Below are 25,324 nucleotides of genomic sequence, written 5' to 3' on the forward strand. Positions count from 1 at the left end.
GGGGCACTCCATCACCTCTTCCTCCCATGCCCCAGAGGTCTCTGGGAGCCACTGGCATCAATGCCTTCAGGTCCTGTGCAGCAGGAAGGAGCTGGCCTCAGCACCATAGCTGGGGATGGTGGAGGGAAGTTTGGAGCAGGCAGGAAGGGCATGCATGTCAGAGAGGAGCCGCAGGGCCCAGCAGCGCATGGCAGGGGAGAGCCCCTGAGTCAAGGAGACTCAGAAACAAGGATGCCTCACCCTGGGTGGGGTGAGGGTGAATGTGTAGCCATGCTCTGTCTGATGGGCCGGGCCGCTCCCAGGGGGATCACACTCTGGCTTGGGCTGGCTGCGCCTGCCACTGGCTGACAAGGACCGCACCCCTCATGCTGTGGGACCTGGAGCTCTGGGAGGGCAGGAGGCAGGTCAGATCACTGGAAAGTACATTTCCCCTCTCGTTGGGTCCTCATTGGCCCTAAACTTTGCGTCCTACACGAGGGGACCAAAGAAGGTTGAAATCCAGCCCATGCAACTCTTGCTGAGCCACGTTTTTCTAATTTGCACCTAAGCACTAGCAGCCATCCAGCTAAAGCCAGCATGTGGTGGAGCCTGGACCCAACCCAAGTCCACTGACATTTCCCCCAGCCTTCCTCAGTGTTTGAGCCCTGCTTCTCAGAGGCTCCTCAAGCAGGGGGACCATCCACAGATGCTCTCTTCAGCCTCCTGCCTCAGCTTACCCTGCATACCACTCAGTACCACACACAGACTCAGGCCCCTGTCCTGAGGCCCTCTTCAACCACACTCCTCCCTAGGGAGTGGAAAGTCCATAGGGCAGAGGGAATGTGCCCTTGTGGAATCTGCAACTCCCTCCCGCCACTTCCTGACCTCCTCCCAGGGACCCAGGAGAGTGAATCCTCTGTCCAGACAACCTGTGCCTGCAAGCAGCATCTGCAAGCATGTCCTGAGGCTGACTAGACCCCTGGCATGTGTGCCCCTAGCCTGCACCACACCCAGCCCTCTCCACACACCCCCCATCCCGCAAGGGGCATCTGACCCTGGGGGAGGGGCAGACAGAGCTGGAGGTTTTTCCTGATGCAGCAAAGAGCCTGGGGTAGGAAAGGAAGGGGCAGGGACCTTGCATTTGTGCTCTTGGCCTCAGGCCCCACAAATGATGGGGCTAGGCCTGACACTGTTATTCTGAGACTGGAAACTCTGTGTCCCTGATGCTGGGAGCCTATAGAACACAGTAAAATTGCAATGAGGAGGTGGGTAATGCACTTCATTTGAAAGGAAACCTTGCTCTTGGACCACAGTTCTTTTCCTGCGAAAAGAAATGGCCCCTCTTCTGTATTCCTTAATCCCCTGCCCATGCCAGGCTCCCTGCTGAGTGGTGCAGGAGACGGTTGGGCAAGGCCCATGGGCCCATGGATTAGCATTGCCTCTGAAATGCTCTGTCTATTCTGCCCACCACCCACCCCCGCCACCCGCCACCGTATCCCTCCTGCCCACACTCCTTTCCCTGCTGGGTGAGCCCTAGAGTCTCAGTCTCACCCACAGGCTGGGCCTTCCCTAGAATCCAGCCATCCCAGTGACCATGGGTAGCTGCCCTGCTGTGGCCAGGTGGGCGGGCAATGCCTGGGGGCAGCCTGGGTGGCAGGTGCTCATGAGTCTGGCTGAGCTTCCCCACAGTGGGGCCGATTTCCATCAGTAGTGCTCCCCCTCTCTCCCCCTCTCCCCTCTCTTCTCTCTTCTGTCTCCTTGTCCCCGCCTGTGAGCTCCGTGGCTGCCTGTAGCCAGCTTCATCCCCCTCTCCGTGCTCCTCCAGGGTGGGGAGAGAGGGAGGCCCAACATGCCTTCTAGGCCTGTTGGCTCCTGCAAGCAGAGTTGGTCAAGTAGGGTCTCAGGAGCCCCCCTGACTGTGCAAACCAGGTGGGAGTGAGAAGGAAGCAGGGCCCACGTCCTTCTACAGGTGACACTGAGTGCAGGGCTGGGAAGCCAGCAGCAGCAGCAGGGCTGTGAGGTGGGAGGAGCAGTGGTTAGGGGAATGAGAACCCCTGCAGGGCCATGAAGAACAGGAAATGGGCATCAGGGCTGAAAGACAACACAGGAATCACCTTCCCCTGGATCTCTGATTTGCTTCTTCCTGAGCCTTGGTTGTCACAGTCCACGCTGGTCCCTGCACTCCAACTACGAGGGCTCTCTCCACTCCCTGAACACAAATGCCCCATGCTTCCTGCAGGCTCCAGGCTTTTCACTTGTCCTCCCCTCTTCCTGGAATGTGCTTCCCTCCTTCACTTAGCAAATGCCTATTCAGTCCTTAAAGATGTTACTTAGGTGTCACCACCTCCAGGAAGCCTTCTCTGACTGCCCACCCTACCAGGAGCCTCCCACCATTTCTAGAGCTTACCCTATAGTTGCATTTGTAACACAGCATTGCAGTCACTCGTCTGTCTTCCCACCATCAATAACTTTGAGAGCAATAGTTGTCTCACTTACGCTACCTGGCATCTGGCATATGGCAGGTATTTAATACATATTGGATGGGTACATGCGGTACTGAATTGTCAGCAGACCAAAGAGGGAAGGAGTAAGTGGGGAACTTGGTGCCAGCAGCCAGTGAGGCTGGTACATCCAGGAGGAAGATGGCATGGATGATAGGGGTCCCAGCAGGTATCTCTACCACCGCCACCACTGTGGGGAAACATTTGTCATAGCAGCATCCCGATCCCAGTGGTGACAGTCCTCTCTCTTTGCTGCTAGTATTTCTGCCTGTTGCTCGTCATCTTCCTGGTTGAGCTGGTGGCGGGAGTCCTGGCCCATGTGTATTACCAGAGGGTAAGTGACGTTTTCTCCTCCTGCATCCTCTGTCAGTGCCCTGAAGAAGCAGTGGGTGTAGGGAGGTTTGCACTGTGATGAGGGAAGCTGAGGAAGGCACAGGGGTGGTCCTGTTTCCCAGGCCCTGGCAATCCCCCTACACGTCTGCATCCCAGCTGCTGGTCCTGGCTCCAGCAGTTCTGTGCTGCATCTGTGGATGCTGATGTCTTCCACATGGGAGCTGGGGACCGGGGCTTCCCATGGGACATTGGGTCATCCCTCTCCCCTTCCAATGGTCTAGAGGATGAATCCATCTGTCAGACACATCCAAGAAGAAAGGCCTGGGCCAGGGTCACATGCCAGACCCCGAAACAGGATCAGGCCTTGCCTGCCTGGATTGAGCAAGGATGGAGTGAGTCCTAGAGTCCGTCCTATCCACTCCCACCCTTGAGCCCTCTGAACCGGGGATTCGAGGTCATGACCACGGTGATGTTTGGCTGGTAGAGACAGTGCGACCCTGCTGGTTGTTTCAAGCCAGTGCTGCTATGATGCCCACAGGGTAACAATTATAAATATTTTCAACATCACCTCATGATCACAGTTAAGATCCACAGACATTTCAAAGCACCCTGTGTCTGGCCTCACCACCGTCTCCCACCAGCTTCTGGATGTGACCCTTTACCTGAGCCACCTCCCCAGCCTCTCTCAGCTCTGCCCATCACACCTCTGCCCTAAGTTGGGGCTCAGTTTTTGTGTCTTCCTCTCCATAGCCGTCTTCTGCACTGTCTCTGACTGATGGTCCCTTATGCTGTTGAGAAACCTCCGCATCACACCATCCACAGTCTGCAGTGTTCTAGAATTAGCTGGGGTGGGCGGCGGGGGGTTGGAAGTGGGCCCGGTGCCAGGGCAGGGGTGGGGCTGGTCCCGCTGATGGGGCCTTCGCTCCTACCCTCCTCAGCTGAGTGATGAACTGAAGCAGCACTTGAACCGGACTCTGGCTGAGAACTACGGGCAGCCCGGAGCCACGCAGATCACCGCCTCAGTAGACCGGCTCCAGCAGGATGTAAGCCATGCCCCATATAGCCTTGAAGGCCAAGCCCACATGGGTTCAAATCCCGACTGTTCTTTCCTTTCTGGGTGACCCTAGGCAAGTTACTTACCCTCTCTGAGCTTCAGATGTCACATCCTTGAAATGAAACCTCTTTAGGGCATAGGAGCATTAAACACGGTCACATCTGTAGATGTCCCCCCTGCCATGAAAAGTACCTGTTGAAGCCTGGTTCCTCTCCTTCCCCGACCACCTCCTCCAGGCCCCACCCCTGCTGCCTTCCCGTTCTGGGGCCTCTGGGGCCAGGAAGCCGGCTGTGCCAGGAGAACTCCATCTCCTGCCAGGATCTGGGCCAGGAAGCTCCTCTCCAGGCTGCTTATATCCGTGGGGCTGCCTTCCTCCTTCCCCGGGGAGCTGGCTGCTGCGGCTCCGTAAGAGCGAGCTGTAACCAGCAGAGGTATTTCAGTTAAGCTGCCGCAAGAACCCTCCAGCGTGAGCCATCAGACAGAATGCTGGGGGACAGAAAGGTTTTCTCCTAAGAAGAGATGCAGCAAATCCCTCCAGGGACACCCACTGGCCTGACCAGACATAAGGGATGGGCAAATGGACCTCAGAGCTGTCCTGTTCAATACGGTAGTCACCACCCACATGTGGCTATTTCCAGCTCAATTAAATACAACATTCAGTTCCTCAGTCACACCAACCACGTTTCTAGTGCCATTAGCCCATGTGTCTAGTGAGCTCCGATCAGACAGCACAGATGTAGGACGCTGCCTTCATTGCAGAAAGTTCTCCTGGACAGCACTGCTCTAGGATCCGGATGTGTCCATGTCAGAAAATTCAAGGCAGCGCCACCTGCCCACTCTGGTCCCCCTTCTCTCTGCCACCCCACTCCCCAACCCCACCCCCTGGACCTGGCTTGGTCTTGGCCCCGGAATGTCAGGCAAGTAGAGGAAGTAGATGTGGGGAGCTGTGAGCCCCAGGGGTGTCATGGATCAACTGGAAGGCCCCTCCCCATCTCTCCAAGACTCAGGTCCAGCTCCCAGTGGGTGCTTCAGGGAGGAGTCTCTTCTCTGAAATAGTGGCCCAGGACACGCGTGTACACACAAATGCACACCCACAGACACACTTGCACCCCATGGGCTTAGCTCAGGACCAGGAGGAGGCAGCACACACTGGTGGCCAGCCCTGTGCAAAACTAAGTGTGCACTCCACTCACTGGGCCTCACCTGTGAGGAACTGTGCTAGACAAAGAGGCAGCTTCCCTGCCCTCGGGGAAGCTGGACACACAGCAGGCGATGTGCATGCAGTGCAAGGCTGGGCCACCCTCAGAAGAGAGAGCAGCGGAGGTTGGGAGGGTTCCATGGGCAGAGGCGGGGTTTGCTTAAGTGAAGAGGAGCGGCAGGTCAGGGCGAGGGGCAGATGAGGAAAGGTACAGCTAAGAGCGAAGGCTGTGTCGCTGACGAAGACCTGCAGGGTGTCTGTGCATGCGGACACGGCCCTCACACAGGCCAGAAACACTTAGAACCCCAGGCCACGTCTCAGGCAGGAGACTGAGCCCTGAGAAAGCAGTGGCTGCAGAGCCAGGGCCAGCATCCGGCCCTCCAGCAGCAGCACATGGATATAAATGACAGAGACACACAAAGCTGTATTCACACAAGCGTGATGGTGGAAGCAGGTGTCTCTCCTTCACCACTGACTCGGCGCTGGGCTCTCTTCTAAGTGCTTTATATGAATCACCTCTTTCAGTCCTCACAACAGCATGGCATGGAGGTACTTTTGTTGTCCGCATTTTACAAATGACACAGCCATCAGGTGGCACCAGCACAGACCGGCAGTCACGTGGAATGTGCAGTTCCCGCGTGACTCCTTCTGCGCGCTGTGCCAGTCCCTGCTCTGTGTGCTGTCATGCTCTCCTCAACTCCTGGGGCCCCTGTTCATCCCTGTGGATTGTTCCTGGCCCTGGACAGAGCATTAACCCCTTCCTCCTCTGTGCCACACACAAGCTTCTGTCATCTACTACGTGACAGTGGATGCTAAGCTACCCAAAGGTAGGCCCCATGCCTAACTCAAGTTTCTTCGCTCCAGGCACATAGTAGCTGCCTAGCAAACTCTCGTTAGCTGAGCTAAACATACCTCCACCCCACCCACCTCCAGACATACACCAGCGGCAGCCTCACAGCAGCCCTGTTCTCTGTCTTGTGTAGGAACTTTGAATCTCAGTGCCGCAAGTGGGAAAGGCAAGAAGCAACCCATGTCCACTGTCTTGGAATCATTTTATATCTGGGCTGGCGCTTCCCTGTCCTGGGGTGGTGCAGATGACCCCAGGTCTTAGCACTCATGACAACCCCTCTGGTTGACACTGGTCTCCCAGTGCCATGGGCGGGTCTGGGGCTCTGAGACTTCAAAGCCTGAATGGGGGCCTGGGAGCCTCTGGCCAGGCTAGATCTCTGTCCCCACGTCCTGACCCCTGGGTGACCAGGAAACTCCCCTGCCTTGTGCTTTTGTCCACCCTGGGCTCTGCCACCCAGTGGTACACAGCCTCACTCTCTGGGGACCCACCTCGCAGACCCAGCCTGCCCCCAAGACACCCAGCATAATCTCCTTAAAGGACTCGGGTGGCTAAAAAGCTGGCAAGCAGGTATCCTGCAGGCCATTCAGCAATGAGTCTGGAAAGGGCCCTGGCATGACCAGCTCTCTGCTCAAAGCATGGGAAGGGGAAACACATGATGCAAATACTAACTAACCATGGTTCGGGTAGACAAATAGGGGTTGGGTTAGTATTTGAATAATGTGTCCTGCAGCCTGGAACCCTACACAGGCCTCTCACCTCCAGCCTCTGCCTCTGCCTCCAGTTCAAGTGCTGCGGAAGCAACAGCTCAGCCGACTGGCAGCACAGCACGTACATCCTGTCGCGGGAGGCCGAGGGCCGCCAGGTGCCTGACAGCTGCTGCAAGACAGTGGTGGCGCGCTGCGGCCAGCGGGCCCACCCCTCCAACATCTATAAGGTGGAGGTGAGCACCCAAGCTCAAGCTGGGGGTGAGGAGAGGGCCCTGGCCTGGCCGTTCAGGAGCCCCAGAAAGGCTGGGTCAGGCAGGTGGGTGTGGGAAAAGCAGGACACATGTGCTCCTTGGCCACGAGCCCACAATGCCTGGGGCTTTCCAGAGTCTCTACAAAGCCCTGGGACAAGCAGCTCATACCGGAGAGTCTAGGACACCATGGCATGCCCCTGGGGCCACTCAAGTAGCCAGTGAGCAATTCAAGGTTGGGTCCAGCCTGTGAGTCCTCTGGCTTGTCCTCAGCCTCTGCTGCAGTGACAGCCTGCCCTCCGTCCCCACCCATGCCTGCTCCTGGGCCATGGCCGCATCACCTGCCCATCTCTTACAGGGAGGCTGCCTCACCAAGCTGGAGCAGTTCCTGGCCGACCACCTGCTGCTCATGGGGGCGGTGGGCATCGGGGTGGCCTGCCTGCAGGTGAGTTGCAGTGCGGGAACTGGCGGGGGTGGAAGGGCTCTGAACCCCTCTCCCATTGACACAGGTCTTCAGTAACCACCTGGGCTGAAATAACTGACCCTTTGCACACCCGCGCCCTACCCTGCTCTCTTCTCTCCCCTTCCCTCTGCAACCAAGGCTGAATCCCACGGTCAGTCTCTCCCCCAGAGAACATGAAGGAAAATAGCTGGGGGACAACATGAACTTGTCAGGAACAGGGACCTGGGCGGAGTGTGAGTGTGGGCTCAGGTATGTGCATGCACCCCATGTGTGTGCACGTGGGGGCGAGCGTGCAAGCCATCTGTGGTACGTGTGTCTGCATGCTTCTGGGTCCATGTGGTTGGGGTTGTATGCACGTATATGTGTTTAGGGGTGCTTGTGCATGTGTGTGTGAGTGTGCACGTATCTGCATTCATTCCTTTGTGTGTGCATGTGTGTTTGTGTGTGTGTATAGTCAGTCCTCCACGTCCATGGGTTCTGCATCCGTGAATTCAACCAACTGTAGATCAAAAATATTCCAAAAAATGGATGATTGCATCTGTACTGAACAACCTTGTCATCATTCCCTGAGTAATGCGATATACCTACTGTTTACTTAGCATTCACACTGTATGAGGTAGTATAAGTAGTCTAGAGATGAGTTAAGGTATTATATAGGGGAGAATGTGCATAGGTTATATGCAAATATTGCACCATTTTATATCAGGAATTGAGCATCTGTGGATTTTGGTGTCCAGGGCAGTGACTCTGTGTGTGTGTGTGTGTGTGTGTGTGTGTGTGTGTGTGTGTGTGTGTGTGTGTGTGTGTGTGTGTGTGTGTGTGTGTGTGTGTGCGCGCGCGCGCGCACGTCCTCATCCAGCTGTCTCCCTGAGGATGAGCAATGCCCTTAGCTCCCATTTCTCCCTGTACCCTCTCCCCTAGCTGCCACCCAGGAAGTCAGGGTGACTCTCTCAGGTTACTCTAGTCAAGGGTCTGACGGAGGGGAGCCAGGAAGGCCTCCTCAGCGGCAAGGGCCTCTGCAGTCCCCAGCTCATGGACACGCCTGCTTCCGCTCAGCAGGAGCTAAGTGTGGGCTGTCCTTCTAGGAGTCTTGCTGTCCTGCGCAGCCCTTCCCACTCCAGGGCTAAGCACTGTCTAGAGAAGGGGAGGAGCAGAGGCTTTGGCCTCAGAAGGCCCGGGTCCAGTCCTGGCTTTGCTCCTAGGTAACCTTGAGCTACTTAACTTCCCTGTCCATTGACTTCTTCATCTGCAAAATGTGGACCATTTCCCCAGCTCTTAAGGTCTAAGAATGAGGCGATGCCTGTGACCCACTTACGAAGTACATAGGAAGCACATAGGAAGGCCTCCGGAAGTGGAAGCTGTCTTTCTCCAGTTTTCCGTAGACTTCAGAGGATTTCTGATACTTCCTCTCATTGGGTCCACACAACAACCTGAGACCCAGGCCAGACAAGGAGCAGTGTTCTTCGCTTTTTTTTTTTTTTTTTTTTTTGCGACAGAGTCTTCCTCTGTCGCCCAGGCTGAAGTGCAGTGGTGCAATCTCAGCTCACTGCAACCTCCGCCTCCCAGATTCAAGCAATTCTGCTGCCTCAGCCTCCCAAGTAGCTGGGATTACAGGCGCACACCACCACGCCAGCTAGTTTTGTATTTTTAGTAGAGGCTGAGGTTTCACCATGTTGGCCAGGCTGGTCTCGAACTCTTGACCCCAGGTGATCTGCCCGCCCCGGTCTCCCAAAGTGCTGGGATTACAGGCATGAGCCATGGCACCCAGCTGTTCTCCACATTTTACAGATCAGAAAGTTGAGACCCAGAGAGGTGACTTACCCAGGGCCTCACACCCTGAACCTGAACCAGCACCCAGGTCTCCTGGCTATGGTTCTTTGCTTTCCCGAACTCCCTACCATGACACAGAGGTCTGTGGGAAAGAGAAGCAGGGGACAGTGGCCTTGGCTGGCTTGGAGAGACTTCCAGTGCAGGGTCCTTGGAGACCATGGTGCCACCTACTCACATCATCTGTGGGCCTGGAGGGTCTAGCTGCAGCCTAACACACTGGGAGGAGGGTCCGTCGCCTCTGGAGGGACACCCATCTTGGTTCTGGCACCTACAGCTGTGTGACCTAGGGCTAGTTCTTTCACCTCTGAGCCTCAGTTACTCATTTGTAAAATGGAGCTAGTTATACCTTATCTGCTTGTCTGGTGGTGGGAATTAGCAATATCCATGTAAGTCACTTGGCTCATGGCTGAGAAGATAGCAGGTGTTCAATAAATGGTACCCATCATTTTTATGATTTCTGCATTAGTACGTTGTCTCTCAAAAAAAAAAGCTCTAGTTGTTCCTTGGCCAGACCAGCCTGCTCCCCATCATCCTCACTCAGCTGCAGGGCCAGGGAGCCCAGGTGGCATGAGCATTGCCCCTCTATTGCACTTCCCCAGGGCAGGGCTTCTGTCCTGTGTGCTGAACCCCAGGGGAGTAGTCAGTGGGAACGGGAAGGGATGCTCAGCAGCATAGAGCAGTTGAACTTTCCAGAAACCTGTTACTCCAGGTGTTGAGGGGGCCTGCTCTGTATGGACACTGACCAGGCCTGGGCCACTCTGTCCATTTCTTCTTCACCTCTCTGGCCTTGAGAGCCTGTAGAAGCTGCAGACGAGGGCAGTGAGGCCGAGGGCAGGGAGTGGGGCTGCGGATGCCCAGCGCCGACGGTCAGGGTAAACCGCACTGCTGCATAAGTCTGATATTGAAGAGGTCAGCTTGTTGAGCAGTGGACCTACAGGTCTGCCACGCCTCCTGCCCACTCACAACCCCCACCACGTAGTCCGTTCCTTCGCCGTTGCTGTGGAATGGCTTTTGGTGGCTCTCAACCTCTTGCCCAGTTTTCTCTGCTGTGGCCCACTGAGCCAGCCCTGCAGCGGCCAAGCCTCGGGTTAGTGCTCCCTCTGCCAGCTGACACTGGGCACTACACTGCTCAAGTCCCAGGTGGGTGCTAAGCTTTGAGAAAGGGCTCATATCAGTCTCTTCCCCAGGGTCATAGTTTCCCTCCTAGCGAGCAGACACCAGGCATTTATCTCCCCTACATACCCAGCCGGGCACTTCCAAGACCCCCAAGGCTCAGGAAATATCAGTCCAACATGGTGTCATAATGTTCCCCAGCCCCCAGCTACTGCAAGAAATCTTGCTTGGGAATTACAGGGCCTGATTTCTAAACATAGCCCCACCTCTTGCTGTGTGACCTCAGGGAAATCTCATTCCCTCTCTGAGCCCTTAGTGTCCTTACCTGTAAAATGGACAGATTGGATATTTGGGAGCCTTTTTTAAATAGCAGCATCCTCTTTTCAATGGAAATCTCATGTAGGAGCCCCGTACATAAACCATAGGAGGTGGAGCTGTTTCAGGCAGGGACAAGCCTAGCATGACGGCCTCCCCTCATTGCCCTTGGTGGCCCTGAGCTACACTTAGGGTTTCCAATACAGCTTGAAAGCTGTGGGTCTAGCCCATTTCTGTGGAACCTTCTGGATCTAGCGTTCTATGATTTTTCAGTAAGGTTCCCATCGCAGGAACCAGTGACCTTGAGACTGATGTCCTGCAACACCTGGAGTGTTAAAGCAGATGGTTTGTGAACACTGAAAACTAAGCAGAATATTTAATGAAGGGAGCACACCTTGATTTCAGCCAGGTATTTGGCAATGCATTCCTTGTTGCCTTGTGAACGTGTGGACCAGGCACTTGTATGCTCAGGAGAAATCAGGGCAGGCTGGATGGCCACGCTGTGAGAGAGAGATGAGAGTTCACGTCAGCTTGGCGAAAAGTCTTCAGGAGCGGGCCGTGGCCTTCAGCCTCAGATCTGTCTCTTCATTTTTCTTGGTGATCTCAACAAAGACCCAGGAAGCATGCTAAACTATTTACCTGGCATTTCTGGTCTGTTGTATGACAAAGCCAGCACTGAAAAAAGAGCTTGTTGGATGTGAAGATGTGCTGAAACGAAGGGTAAAACATTTAATAGAGTTAAAGTCCTTGCACTTGAGCTTTGTTTTGTTTTGCATTTAAGCCTGTAACAGAGAGAGGGCATCTGCCTGAGTTACATGATAGGGTGCTGCCCACAAAGATGTGGCCTGGAACTGCACTGGTAGAAATCATGGAGAGAGCCAGGGTGTGGGAGGTGCCAGCTCAGGCCACCCTCCAGGTGGAACCAGACCTCCGCAGAGCCCCAGGGCAGTGGTCCTCCACCTTGGCTACACATTGGGATCACCTGACAAGCTTTAAAACTACCCCAGGCCTGTAATCCCAGCACTTGGGAGGCCGAGGCAGGTGGATCATGAACTTAAGAGATCAAGACCATCCTGGCCAACATGGTGAAACCCCATCTCTACTAAAAATACAAAAATTAGCTGGGCGTGGAGGCACGCGCCTGTAATCCCGGCTACTCGGGAGGCTGAGGCAGGAGAAACGCTTGAACCCAGGAGGCGGAGGTTGCAGTGAGCCTAGATCATACCACTGCACTCCAGGGCGACAGAGACTCCCTCTCAAAGAAAAAAAAATACCCCAGGCCTAGACTCCCCACAGCAAAATGAAACAAAATGGTCTGGGGCTGGCACCTGGGCATCAGTGTATTTGTGAAGCTCTCTAGTGATGCCACTGTGCGGCCCGATGCAGAGGGAGTGGCAAGGGGAGTGTGGGGCCCAGAAATCAGAAGTGAGAGGTCAGGAGATGGGGAGCAGACGCAGCATCCTCGTGGTCTTGAACTGCCCAAGGCAGTCATGTGGGGAAAGAAGGGGCTATTCCTGGGAGGTTCCAGAGGACAGAAGGGGAACAGTAGGTGGAATTATTTTCAAGGAGACACATTCGAGAATTTTTTAACAATTTGAATTGCTAAACAGTGGCCCTTGCAGAGTACTAAACTCCCTGTGGCTGCAGGTTGGTGCAGAGGCTGGGGGCCAGCAGGGATGCTGAAGGGAGAATCCCCTGCACTTGATCGGCAGAGGCCCCTCCACGCTGAGGTTCTGCATTCCGGGAGTGCACCTATCCCCTCAGCAGGGGCCCCCCAGGCTTCTCACCCACCTCAGTCATGGAACAGCACACCAGAGGCAGTTTCAGACCTGGACGGATCATCACAGTGCTGAGGTACCACCCAATCAGACTCTTCCGCCTGGAAAGGCCTTACAGGCTACCTGGACCAGTGCCACCGGCCCTGGCTGCACGCTAGAATCAAGTTTTTTAAATACCATTGTGGCCAGGTGCAGTGGCTCACGCCTGTAATCCCAGCACTTTGGGAGGCCGAGGCAGGTGGATCACAAGGTCAGGAGATTGAGTCCAGCCTGGCTAACACAGTGAAACCCCGTCTGTACTAAAAATACAAAAAATTAGCAGGGCATGGTGGTACATGCCTGTAATCCCAGCTACTCGGGAGGCTGAGGCAGGAGAATTGCTTGAACCCGGGAGGCAGAGGTTACAGTGAGCCAAGATTGTGCCACTATACTCCAACCCCAGGCGACAGAGCAAGACTCCATTTAAAAAAAAAAAAAAAAAAAAAACACATTGCTCTGACGCCCCCTCCACAGACTGGCTCGGATTGTCTGGGCTGGGCTGAGGTCTGTGCACGGGTATTTTTAAGCCTCCCAGCTGGGTCAAACATACATTCAGGGTTCAGAGTCCCCAGGCTCATCTTATTCATCCACATCTGAAGATATCAAACCTCACCAGAAAGTCACCTGCTGAAGGTGACACAGCCGTTGTGGCAGAGCTGGCCAGGCCTCCAGCTCACAGGCCTGCTTCCTCTGCACCAGCTTCCCCTCTTGTGGGTGGACTCTGGAGGCACTCCACTTTGAGATAACTTTAGAAGCTAATTTCTAGAATATTCTGGCTGGGGAACATTTCACTAAAAATGTCACAGGAGCCCAGCCCTTTTCCTGCAGCCCTCCTCACATCAGCTTCCTGGGAGCCTCCGCCCAGGGAGCCGGCAGAGGAGGCTGTGTTTACTTTGGAACAGAGCTGCTGTGTGCCAGGTGCTGTCCCCAGTGCCAGGGCCCCATTGCAGGCAGGGTGCCATCCCTTCTCCCTGGGAGATTTTACTTGAAGGAAGGGGACAGGTAAGTGAATGGCAGTCACAGTGCAGTGCTAGGTGCTGTGTTAGCAGGAGTCCTGGGGTTTAAGAAGCAAACATCAGTGGCCCTAACCAGTCACGGGAGGTCAGGGAAGGCTTCCTGGAGAAAGTGATATCTCATTAAGTCCTGAAGGAGCCCGATAGGCAGTGACAGAGGGGAAAGAGCCAGGGTGAGGGAATAGCATGTGCAAAGCCCTGGCTTGCAGGCGGAGAGTAGGGGTCTTTATCCTGCCTGGCCTCTCAAAGGATTGGGGTGTTGGAAGGACTGGGTGCTGTGCTGTTGGTTCCTGTTATTCTAATTTTTAAAGAATCTCGCCAAGGAAGACCCTAGACCAGTGCACAGACCGGATGTTTTCCTATTGGCAGAGGGGGATTTGAGGCTTAGAGAGGGAGGTGACTTTACCCAAGATCACACAGGCCATTGGCGCAGCCTCAAGTAGAACCTAGCCCACCTCCAACATGCTCACCTTGCAAGATGGAAACATGTCTCAGAGCATAGAAAACATAAGACAGTCAAGACTGGGATCTGCAGGTCATTAAAAGGGAAACCAAACAATCATTTTAGAATGACTTCCTGGAAGCTCCCTGGCCCTTCCTTCATGCTCTCTGCTGACAGCCAGGTGCTGACTCAGAAGCCTCAGAGGAAGCTGAAGGCAGGACGGCCTCCCTGTTAAAAATGTTCCATGTGTGGCCAAGTGTCACACATAGGCAGCTGCCAGAAGATAGCACCAGGCACCGTGCGGCTGGGCCTCCAAGCCGGGCCCAACCCCTTCTGCCACCTCCAGCACCTGCGGTTAGCTGGCCTTGTGTTGTCTCTGTGTGCCCCCTGCTGGCTGCTGGAGCCATCCGTGCTGGTTTCTTAGTGTCCTCTGTCAGGAGGGAGATGGCAATGCTTATTCAGGAACCAGACGGGGTGGCATCCTGTACCCCTCCACATGCTTCAGCGTGGTGTTCACGTGTGTGTGTGTGTGCGCAAGTGTGTGTGTGCATGTGGACGCAGTGATGAGGGTCTGGCCCACACACCTCTGCCCCTTACTGTGCCTGTCCTGGGAGGCTCCCTGGGAACACCCAGCTCGTGCAGGAGCCTGTCTGCTGGGGGCGCGTGGCCCCTCCAGTCCTCCCAAAGCAGGAGACATACATTGCAGGCGATGCAGACATGGTTTCCAGCACAAACCTGTTCTGGTCAAACAGCTCCCTTCTGGCCTCCCTCTTAGCACAGATAAGATCCAGAAAATCCCACAGGAAAATCATCAAACCATGAGGTAGGGACACCTGCATGGGTGGAACGGTATGACAGCCGCCTGGGTAAAGCTAGCGGGAGATGAGATAACCTCCTAAGCCGCCTTTCAGCCTGAGGCCCCAGGTGGATTAACACCAAGTCTGCAGGCTGAAAGCAGTGTTCACGCTCCACGCTGTCCTCCAGGTTGGGAGGGATGGAGAGGAGGAGGGAGGGAAAGAGGATGGGCCCCTTCCACACTACCTCCCCCAGCTAGCCTGTCAGAGACGGTACAGGACACACACATCTCCACCAGCCTGCTCTCCTCCCACTGGATAGAGCTCCACCTGCGTCCAGGTTTGCACTGGCAAGGTCAGGGCAGCAGCAGCTGCTAGGAAAGTCAGGACACTGTTTCAATACTTAGGGGAGCCACCTTCACCCCAGGTATCACGGTACAGTCATGGGGCTGCTCTAGCCCAGTGCCCCCTCCTGTGTGCAGAGAGCCGAGATCCAACAACATGTCATCGTCATTATCAGGATCATAATCACATTACCCTCAATGCATCCTTGGGTGGGAGGGAGGAGAGGAAGAGGAGGAAGAAGGCAGAGGAGGGCCCATGAAGAGCAAGGAGGGAGAATAAAGCTCCTCTACATTCTGGAAGTGAGAGAAGTGAGAAGGGGGTGTGCAGGGTGATCCTCCCAGGCCTGTGTCTGCTTTGGACCAGATGCTCCAGCCCCTTCTTGTTCAGCTGTGGATACCGACAGAAGGGCTGGCAGACAGGACTCCTGGGGCCTGGGCTTGGTGCTGCATTCTACACTGATTGACAGGGTGAGCTCACCAGCTCTTATTCTATGCTGACAGGGTGACAGCTCAGGGTGCTCTTCCCAGAGTCTCAGTTTCCCCCATGGCTCCTGTACACCAGCCAGAGCATCGAAGATGGACCTGAGTTTTGCTCTGGAGTCTTAAGGACAGCAAAACACAGGCAGACTCTTTCCTAGAGAGACAGTCCACTTCAGACAGCTCTGATGAGGGAGTGGAAACATTACTCTTAGGGCCTAATTAAATCAGGCCATCTCTGGAGAAGATCTAGGACCACAGACCAGCAGCATCAACTGGGAGCTTGCTAGGAATGCAGACTCTCAGGCCACCACCAGGCCTGCAGAATTGTAATAAGGAGGTCCCCAGATGATTCATGCCCATTAAAGTGTGCAAAGCCCTGCTCTTGGATAGTAGATGGCAGAATGTGACTCCCCCAGGCACACCACCATCACCTGGGAGCTTGTCAGAAATGCAGAACCTCAGGCCTCACCCTGACATTTTGAGCAAGAATCTGCCCTTTGTCCAGGCCCCAGGGGATTCGAGTGAGCAGCACTGCTCCAGGGTCCTGGGAGCCAGCAGCTTCCAGGAGTTCTGATTTCTCTTTGCTCCTCTGCTCTCTCCACCTGGCAGATCTGCGGGATGGTTCTCACCTGCTGCTTGCACCAGAGGCTCCAGCGGCATTTTTACTAATGGCCAACCACCTCCTCTTCCAACTGCCCCTCAGGACAACAGGTGGCCGCATACCATCTGCAAGGCCTGCAGAGTTAGCACCAACTCCACTAGGGCCATAGATGCCCCCTCCTTTGTGCCCAGCTCCTGCAAATCCACCAAGTGCCTGAGACCATAGCTTCTACTGTACCCACCCAGGCAGGGACCCTCAGCCCCTCTCCTCCATTTCTGAGCCCCCATGGCCAGATCCTGGGCAGGGAAAAATCCTTTCAGGTGACAACCAGAGCCCCTCACCAGGCACGGGGGCACCCGTGGACTACGGGAGGGTGGCGGTTGGGTTCTCTGCCCCCTCCCAGCTCCTGAACCTGGAACAATCGGCAGAAAACCCAGGAACGCCAGCCCTCCTGCATTCAGCATGGGATTTCCCCACCCATGCTCAGAAGCCCTGACCTTGCTGTTTCTGGAAAAAGCATGGGGTGGGGCAGGGAGGGCTGGCATTTCCCCCAGAAGACCTTGCCCTTTGACCTACCCACTCTCCACACTGCCTCACCTGGAAAGCCATGTCCTGCTGGCCTCATTCCTTCCTGCAGGGCCTGGGAGTGGGGAGGCCTGGGTAGGGCAGCCACAGGCTGGGTAGAGTCACCCTGGCAGGAAGCAGGGGGTAAGGTGGCCATACCAGCACATGCTGCACTAGGAGCAGAGCCCTGCACCTGCCTAGCTGCCTTCCTGGGAGAAACCTCCCTGGGAGACCATGGCCCCAAGCCCTGGCCTCTAGTGATATGCCCCTCAGGGATCTCGTGTTCCGGGGCCTGATTCTCAGGAACACCAGGTTTTCAGACCATCTTCAGCTCCTAATGTTGGTGGGTGTCAAACATCTCCTGGAGTGGACCAACTCTCAACCCTGCAAAGTCGCAGCCGCTGAGAAGGGGCAGCTCTGAATAGAGGGGCATCTGCCTGAAACTCACTTTTCCTGGGGCCCTGTCCTTGACCCCATGGCCACCACCACACTGCTTCCAGGGGGTCCCGCTCTGCTTCCCTTTCCACCCGTCCTAGAGTGGACAGAGCTTTTTCCTCGGGTTCTCTCTTGCATCACTAAGTTCAGCAGGGAATTTTCAGAATTTTCAGGAAGAACTTTCCCCAGTAATAAGGGAGAACAGAAAGAAAATACTAGAAAATACAGAGTATCCATGCTGGCAGCTTTTTGTACAACACCCATAGGGACCCCCCCAAATGGCTGTTACAAGGGGGCAGCCCACAGAGCGGGACCCTCTTACTTCCCCCCTATGAAGGGGGGCAGCTTGTTGTGCTAAGGCCGAGGCTGAGCGAGGTCCCAGCTCACCTCCCTGCGTGATCCAGAATGCACTGTGATGAGCATATTGCTGACCTAGGCCAGTCCTGGGGCAGGGGTGCTCTCTCTCCCATACATAGGAGTGGCCTCAAGGGCACCCAGTGCTGACCCCAGCAGAGCCCTGAACTGCCCAGAAACTGCATCCTCAGCACAGGAAGTACCCACATGGACAGAGGGAAGCCCAGCCTCGGGGCCGGTTGCCTCCTCTTCTCGGTGTTCTCCAGTGGCTTCTTGGAGCCTAGGCTGGTTTATCTCCCCTGCCTAAAAGGCCCTGGAGTTGCCAATGCAAATTCATTAAAAGGAAGACCAGATATCCCAGACTGCACGGAGGCCGAGAGAAATGGTGTAGTGCGTGATTAGCGTTGCTGCCCTCCAACCTCCTGGGATTCGTGCAGAGAATCAAAAACTGACTATGACTCCCAGGCTCTCTGAAGGATGAGATCACAACTGACAACTCTTAGTACAGAAGGAGAGTGGAGACAGAGAGAGAGGATACTGGGCTAGAACCATGTTCTTCCTGCCGAGGTGCCAGGGGGAGGCGGCAGTGGGCAGGGGGTGCTGGGGCCTTACCTGTCTGCCCTGGTGGGGATGAAAGACAGGTGGCAGGCCAGTGCCCTGTGCACAGCCTTACCATTGAAGGCAGGCCCAGGACAGCCTGCCCCATCTTCCCTAGCCCCATGGGATGGTTGGTCCAGCCTGACTGGGGCAGGATTAGCTGCAATTCCTGCCCTGTGTGTCGTCCAGCCAGAATGCCTCTTGAAAGATGGCTTGTCCAAGCTGCAGACAGTGGTAGAACAACCCAGGGCTTGGAAATCTGACCTCCTTGTCCATGCCAACAGCCTGGGAGATGAGACAGGGTTAGAGGAAACAGAGACCCAGGATAGGGCAGGTTCTGCCTGGGAGTGTACAATGGCTGAAGTCCAGAGCCAGTGATGCGGTCCCTAGCGGGGTGTGCCCCTCCTGCTGATGAGGGTACAGATCCGTACCCAGGTCAGTTCCTCCCGGGCCCCTGCTTGGAGGCTGCTACAGCCTTGAGTTCCTTGGAGAGAGAGGACACGCCTGTGGAATGTCACCATCAGTCCTGTGCGGGCAAAAGGCTCCTGCACACCAGGGCCCCAGGAAAGCAGTATCAGGTGCTGGGATCCCAGCCAGCTGCCACGGGCATCTCCTTGCCCTGCACACACCATGCTGCCCTTCCCTAAGCTCGCAGGGGCAGACACCAAGAGAGAAGGGCGCGTCCCCGAGTCCCCCGGGTGACTGTGTCAGGACAGCAGGCAAGAATGAAACGTGGCCTTGGCTGAGGGGGTGGAATGTTTGTGCCTGTTCTTTTCTTTCTCTCTCCTGCTTCCCTGGCACCCTAGCCCCACCTCCAGGAGCCCCTCAGGCAGAGTAAGTGGGGAGTGTGTCCAGGGATTTTTTTGTGTTTACCAAGGTCCTGCTATGCACTTAGAATCTGTCACCATAAATACTTATCTCACAGTTACCCCAGCAAGAGGGTGTTATTTCCCCCATTTTATAAATGAGGAAATTAAGGCTGGGCAAAGTTAAGACTTGCTTGTCAGTGGTCACGGCTGTTGTCTTGCCACCCCCAGCTGGGGAGAAGGAAGGAAAGCTGGGCCTGGAACCCCTCTCTTCAGTGTCCCCCAGTTCTCCATCTCCGTAATGAGACATCGGGCTGTCATTAAGGAACAGAGTGTCACTCAGGGGGCACTGTCACAAAGCAGCACCCGTGGCACATGGGACGGGGGTGCAGAAGCCTGGCTCATTTCAGGCTGACAGCTGGACCCTCCGGGTGCAGGGGCTCAGGCAGCAGCCAGGATCCTAAAGGGCCAAGGCCCATGACAACCACCCAGCCCATCACCCCAGGTACCAACACTAACCCCAAAGCAACAGCAGGGACTGTCCCTCAGCCCTCAGGGCCTTCATGCAGGGTGCAGAATCTTATGTCCACATGGAGGTCACCCCTCAGGTCACACCCACTCCCAGAGCAACCCAGGGCAGGGAGGGGCACCCTGGGGGGGGTGTTGACCACCTCCCCTTCAGGTGAGGCCCTTTTCTGCCTTCTTTCTAGCCCCCTGCATGGGGCACCTGCTGTTGCTGGGGCTCTGGGGTGGACCCTGTGTGATTTCTGTCAGGGAGCTTGTGCTGTGCATAGCCAGAGGTGCTTACATCCAGAAGGGCCCAGCACGGCCCTGTGGGGTGTGGGGGGAATATGGTAGATCATTGTGATGTGCCTCGGGGCCCTTTTGCCCTGGAGCCAGCTTTGTTTCAGAATCTGCTACTTGGGCCCTCTTCAGGGTTTTGAGGCTGGAGAAGTGAGTTGGAACAGTCGCTGTCATCACCGCCCACCCTGTCACCCACCTGGAAAACATTCTTGATATACTGGCCATGCTGGGCTGGGCTCACATCCACTGAGAGTATAGTGATCAAGCGTCTAAACCAGTCGTTCTCAAACTTCGGTGAGTATCAGAATCACCTGGAAGGGCTTTTCCAAACAGATTGCTGGCCCCACCCTCAGAATTTCTTATCAGGAGTGGGCAAGACCAATCATTTGCATTTCTAACAAGTTCCCAGGAGCTGCAGCTGCTGGCCCTGGAACCACACTTTGAGAACCACTGCTTTAGACCAAACCCCAAAGGAAGATGCAGCCACCCTCCTTTATAAGTCACAACGCTCAGGGTTCACGAGTACCTCGGGCTGTCCAGCTGAGCTCCACCTGCAGCAGCCGAGATTCCCGACTCACTCCACCATTGGGGGCCGGGAGTGAAGCATGTCACCACGGTCAGCTCACGGCCAGCCAGGAAAGCCTCTCTGCTGTGCATCTGTGCAGTTCTTGCTCTTCCCTGGAGGACTCTTGGATCGCCTGTGATCTTGGCCAGGAGACCAGGTGCCTGGGTCCCTTCCTGGAATGGGACAAGTTACACACCCCAGCCCCATTTTCCCACCAACTTCTACGTGCCTTGGGAGAACCTGCTACATTCTGGCTGCCCCCTTCCCCTATTTCAGCAGTGCCCAGTCCTGCTCATAAACCTGAGGCCTGCTCCCCATACCCTGCCCTGTGCAAGTGCCAGCCGTTATTCCAGGCAGCCCAATGTTGGTGAGGCCAGATGGATTCCTGGAAGCAGCTGGCCCATGGATGTGAGTCATCACAGTATTCTAGAAACAGAGAAGATGTCTTAACCTAATGCGTATAGAGAAATTGTTCTCATTGTAAACATACCCCTGTCCTTAGCTGATCTCGGTGGAAGCCCAGCTTCATGTGCTAGGGGGCATGATAATGCTAATAAAGGAATTGTATCTAGGACTACCTTCTGTTGAATTTTTTTCTCCTCTGCAAGGAACCCCCAGGCCATCAGTTCATTAAATGCGCTGTGACCCACTGCTACATCGTGAAGCTGCTGTGTTAGCCACGGCTCCCCTATGAGTAAACCATTGGCCACATTGGATAGGGTCCTGCTTACCCTTTTTTTGTCAGCCCTCGTCACTGATGTGTTTGAACTGACTTCTCCTGCTCACAAGTGTCATTAGCTCCTGGCTGCAAAGGACAGCCAGGCTCAAACACATGTACTTAAATTGTATTCCTCTTCAGGCTTCCTCCCTTCGGTCAGTCCATGTTTTCATACCATTTACCATGACGCACAACCAGCATCTGTTCATGAACCTGCAGTGAGCTCTTACCACTGCAGGCGCCACCCTCTGCTTGGCTGCAGCAGATGCAGAGTGTGGCAAAAAGTCAGGAGCAAGGGGGCTCTGTCTGTTGAGACATACACTCCTACTGCAAGCCGCACCCCCAGACCAACTCACTCTACTGTGACAGGGTTTCTCCACCGTGGACCAGCTGATTTGTCCTCATCCCCAAACCTGGAGTTGGACACATTCTCATTGCAAATGCAGAAAGATGAATCTTTGCTGAGGGGACCAGTAGTTGCCCAGTCCAGAGCTAAAAGGAAGTACATGTTTTTGTCTTCTATGATATAAAACGGTCATATTATTTCATTCACTGTTCTGTCTAGAAAACTTGCTTGAGAGGTGGTGTATTCATCTGTATTCACATTGCTAAAAGGAACTACCTGAGAATGGGTAATTTATAAAGAGAAGAGGTTTAACTGACTCACAGTTTCACAGGCTTAACAGGAAGCATGGCTGGGAGGCCTCAGGAAACTTGTAATCATGGCAGAAGGCAAAGGTGAAGGGGAAGCAGGCACCTTCTTCACGTGGCGGCAGGAGAGAGAGAGTGAGGGGATAGGTGCCACACACTTTTAAACAACCAGATCGCATGAGCACTCACCTTCATGAGAACAACAAGGGGGAAGTCCGCCCCCATGATCCAATCACCTCCCACCAGGCTCCTCCCCCAACATTGAGAATTACAATTTGACATGAGATTTGGGGGACACAGAACCAAACCATATCAGGCAGTGAGGAGCCTGAAGAGTACCCAGGTAGTCTGGGCTCAGGGGGATCCCCAGACAGAGGGATGGGGGTGGTCAGGGAGGCAGCTGAGAGCCGACCCACACAGCTGCTGTGAACCCAACAGGGCCCTGCCACTTGCGGTGTAAGCACATTGATCCACCCGGGGAGGTCCCCAGGCAGGGACCCACTTTGCAGGGGAGCTCCAGTCGCTCTTTGGTCAAGGTCCAGTTGTTCACTGAAAGGTCATAGCAGCGGCCTTCTGACTGTTTAGATGTTAGGCAGGGGAATGGAGCCAGCCTAGGGCATGCTCACGGTCATCTGTCCCACTGGAGTGAGTTGCCTGCTCCCCTCCACCATCACTATGAGTGTGTGCATGTGTGTGTGTGTGCAAATCATCCAACACGAATGTACCAAGAAGGGACAGGTGACCTCCAGGCCCTTTCCTGCGGCAAATAGGCAGTGCTGTTACTGGCTTACAACTGCTGCCTACACAGCCCCAACAGCCAACAAGAGCCTTGTCAGCCAGGCAGGCAGCATGATGCCATTGCTGAAGCTGTGCCTTTGGTGGCTGCTGGCTGGCCTGCCAGCTGCCACTACTTCCCAGCAAGTGCTGATGCCTCATGTCAGCCCCAAAGACCAAGTTGTCATTGCTGCCTCTGGGTGGGGACGCTGGTTGCCACTGCCTCTCCACGGCTGAAGAGAGACAGGCTGCCCATGGGAAGGAGAGGACATGGGGCAAAGAGCCATTTTCTTCTTAAAAGCAAATGCATGAGAAGCCGCTATTTCCTTTTCCCTCTGGCTTCAGTCTGTAGCTGAAACCCTGTCTGGCAGTGACTTGAGCAGAAAGGGGAGGATCCTGCCAGGCACCTGGTGGGGGCCTTTGCATCAGGCCAGAGGACAAGAGGGAAAGAGTGAAGCGGGAATCCAGCCCTTTCCATCAGCAAGGAATGTCACTGCAGTAAGGACATAACAAAGCCAGCCAGAGGCAAGAACATTAATGTTCCCGTGATGGGGACGAGGAGCAACTTCCACTGGACTTTTAAAACACACTGTAGTTCACGAAGCCCAAATTCTACTTCAAAGAACCCTGAGTTAGGGGCCAGAGGTCAAATTCAACATCCTCTCCCCAAGTTGCCCGTTGGCAAATAAGAAGGTTGGGTCATTTTAGGAACTGGGGTGTCTCGCCAGAGAAAAGAAATATATTGAGAATATACAGATGCTTCTCAACATATGATGGGGCTACATCTTGATAAATACATCGTAAGTTAAAAATATTGTAACTAAGTTAGGCGTGGTGGCTCACGTCTGTAATCCCAACACTTTGGAAGCTGAGGTGGGACGATTGCTTAAGTCCAGGAGTTCTAGGACCCATGTCATATATATATATAGGGATATATATATATATCTAGGACTCATGTCATATATATAGGGAGACCCCGCCTCTATAAAAAAATAAACAAAATTGGCGGGGCATGGTGGCACATACCTGTGGTCCCAACTGCTATGGAGGCTGAGGTAGGAGGATTGCTTGAGCCCAGGAGTTCAAGGCTGCAGTGAGCCATGTACTGTGTGCCACTGTACTCCAGTCTGGACGACAGAGCAAGACCCTGTCAACCAAAAGAAAAGAAAAAAAGAAAAAGAAAGAAAGAAAGAAAAAGAGGAAAGAAAGGAAAGAAAAGAAAATATCAAGAAAGAAAAGTCAAAAATGCATGTTAAATACACCTAACCTACCAAACATCATAGCTTAGCCCGGCCTACCTTAAACATGCTCAGAACAATTACATTAGCCTACGTTTCAGCAAAGTCATCTAACACAAAGCCTATTTTATAACAAAGTGTTGAATGTCTCATGTAGTTTATTAAATACTAGTTTGAAAGTGAAAAACAGAAATGGTTTTTGTATGGGTACTGAAAGTACGGTTTCTACTCAATGCATATGGCTTTTACACCATCATAAAGTTGAAAAATCGTAATTTGAACCATCATAAATAGGGGACCATCTGTCTTGGGATTCCAGAAATTTGCCCACTGGTTGGACTGGCCCTGCTCTGGATGATGGACATGGGTAAGTTCCAGAACTCAGTAACCAGAAGAAAAATTTCTCAGCAACAGGTACTAACCACAGGCCACTGTGCAGCCTTCCTCTACAAGTTCACCTCTCTCCTCTCACAGGGCCAAGGGAAACCAGGCAGTGTCCAGGTCTGTCTCCGCTGGCTCTCCGCTATCTGATAGTCTCTGGAGCCACAAAGGGGAAGTTCCGAATAGCAGCATCAATCAGGAGAGCTTGGCTCAAGTGTGCCCTGTGGAGTGTTGTTACTCTTTGTTAGCTTGAGGAGACAATAGGCTGTCTCATGGCTGCCATTAAACTCAGCAAAAGCAAGATGGCTAAATCAATAGCCTCCCAATTGATGAATGCTTTAAGAAGGGACCATCCCAATGCCAATATCTTTGAGTCCAAAATGGCATTTATTTAATCTGGCTTCCCCCTTGCTTCTGTGGAATATTGAGTGCTGCTGCTGAGCTAACCCAGAGCAAACTGAGGCATGGGGAAGCTTGTTCCCTGAGCTCCTGCAGGCAGCAGCTCACCCACCTCCATACACCAACTCCCCTTCCCTGACCACCCGCTTCCCACACCACTCTCCTGTATCCCTGGCTTTCAGCCTGGAGGATGCTCTTCCTTGGGGACCTGATTTTAATTTTTTAGGGACTCATGTCCAACCAATGTCCAACCAATGTCTTGCCAAGAACTATCCTGTTCTAGGAACAAGCTGGATGCCTCTATACACATGCTTTTATTTAATCCCCACAGCAACTCTGTAAAATAGGCATTATTCTCATTTTGCAGATGACAAAACCAAGACAAGTTCAATGACTGCCCAAGGTTCACATGGACACCAAAGGCAGAGTGGGAATTTAACCCAGGTTCTCCAACTCCCAAACCAGTGCCCTTTCCATCCATACCACAGTTCATGTCTAATGGTGAAAGTTCAAGGGTGGTGACGGCTGATAAGATAGTTTTTGTCTGGAGGAACCTCGATAATGTTTTGCAAGCTATGGAGCTCAATACACACAAAAGAAGAGGTTTAATTACACCATGCTGGTCTCTGCCCTCTCCTGCACAGGAGCACTGAGCCCAGAAAATCCATTCATCCATCCATTGGGTACAAACAATAAGTCATCTTCCTGTTTATGCTGGATAAATAGCAAAAATGCTCCCTCTCCCACCAATAAATCTAGTTAACCACAAAGGCTGTGCATCTCTCAGATCTGCTGGCTTTGTCTCCACTCCACTGCCCTTCCCTGCGGCTCTATCATGTCTCACCTAAATCACTGCAGCGCCTGTGCCTGATATCCCTGCAGCCTCCCCTGTCCCTCTGACCACTCTTCACACTGTAGCTGCAGCCAACTTTCTAAAGGCCAGATCTGAGCCCATC

The 25,324-nt window shown here is 54.1% G+C and overlaps 1 protein-coding gene and 2 long non-coding RNA genes across 6 annotated transcripts in view; 1 reads left to right on the top strand and 2 right to left on the bottom strand.

Annotated features, from left to right (window-relative positions):
- The window catches only part of TSPAN11 (tetraspanin 11), a 72,529-nt gene extending 51,748 nt beyond the window's left edge, over nucleotides 1–20,781 (top strand). For 2 of the 4 annotated variants that reach the window (XM_002823077.6, XM_054527068.2), the window contains 5 exons: nucleotides 2,740–2,814; nucleotides 3,752–3,856; nucleotides 6,697–6,855; nucleotides 7,229–7,315; nucleotides 16,091–20,781. In XM_002823077.6, the coding sequence (XP_002823123.3) occupies nucleotides 2,740–2,814; nucleotides 3,752–3,856; nucleotides 6,697–6,855; nucleotides 7,229–7,315; nucleotides 16,091–16,150 (486 nt within the window). In that variant the 3' untranslated portion in view covers nucleotides 16,151–20,781. Of the gene's footprint in view, nucleotides 1–2,739; nucleotides 2,815–3,751; nucleotides 3,857–6,696; nucleotides 6,856–7,228; nucleotides 7,316–7,471; nucleotides 8,805–16,090 lie in introns of those variants that run through there. The other 2 variants (XR_008511886.2, XM_063712101.1) reach the window with 2 other exon arrangements.
- LOC129049094 (uncharacterized) lies at nucleotides 2,246–4,647 on the bottom strand. The gene is made up of 3 exons (XR_008511887.2): nucleotides 3,954–4,647; nucleotides 3,476–3,601; nucleotides 2,246–2,854 (listed from the first exon to the last, which is right to left on the bottom strand). It is a non-coding gene; the product is annotated as an uncharacterized LOC129049094 (long non-coding RNA).
- Nucleotides 10,938–12,827, bottom strand: LOC129049095 (uncharacterized). Its single transcript, XR_008511888.1, has 2 exons — nucleotides 11,231–12,827; nucleotides 10,938–11,091 (listed from the first exon to the last, which is right to left on the bottom strand). It is a non-coding gene; the product is annotated as an uncharacterized LOC129049095 (long non-coding RNA).
- Nucleotides 20,782–25,324: the final 4,543 nt, after the last annotated feature.

Source organism: Pongo abelii, chromosome 10 (genome assembly GCF_028885655.2).
Source record: "Pongo abelii isolate AG06213 chromosome 10, NHGRI_mPonAbe1-v2.0_pri, whole genome shotgun sequence".
Classification (NCBI taxonomy): domain Eukaryota; kingdom Metazoa; phylum Chordata; class Mammalia; order Primates; family Hominidae; genus Pongo; species Pongo abelii.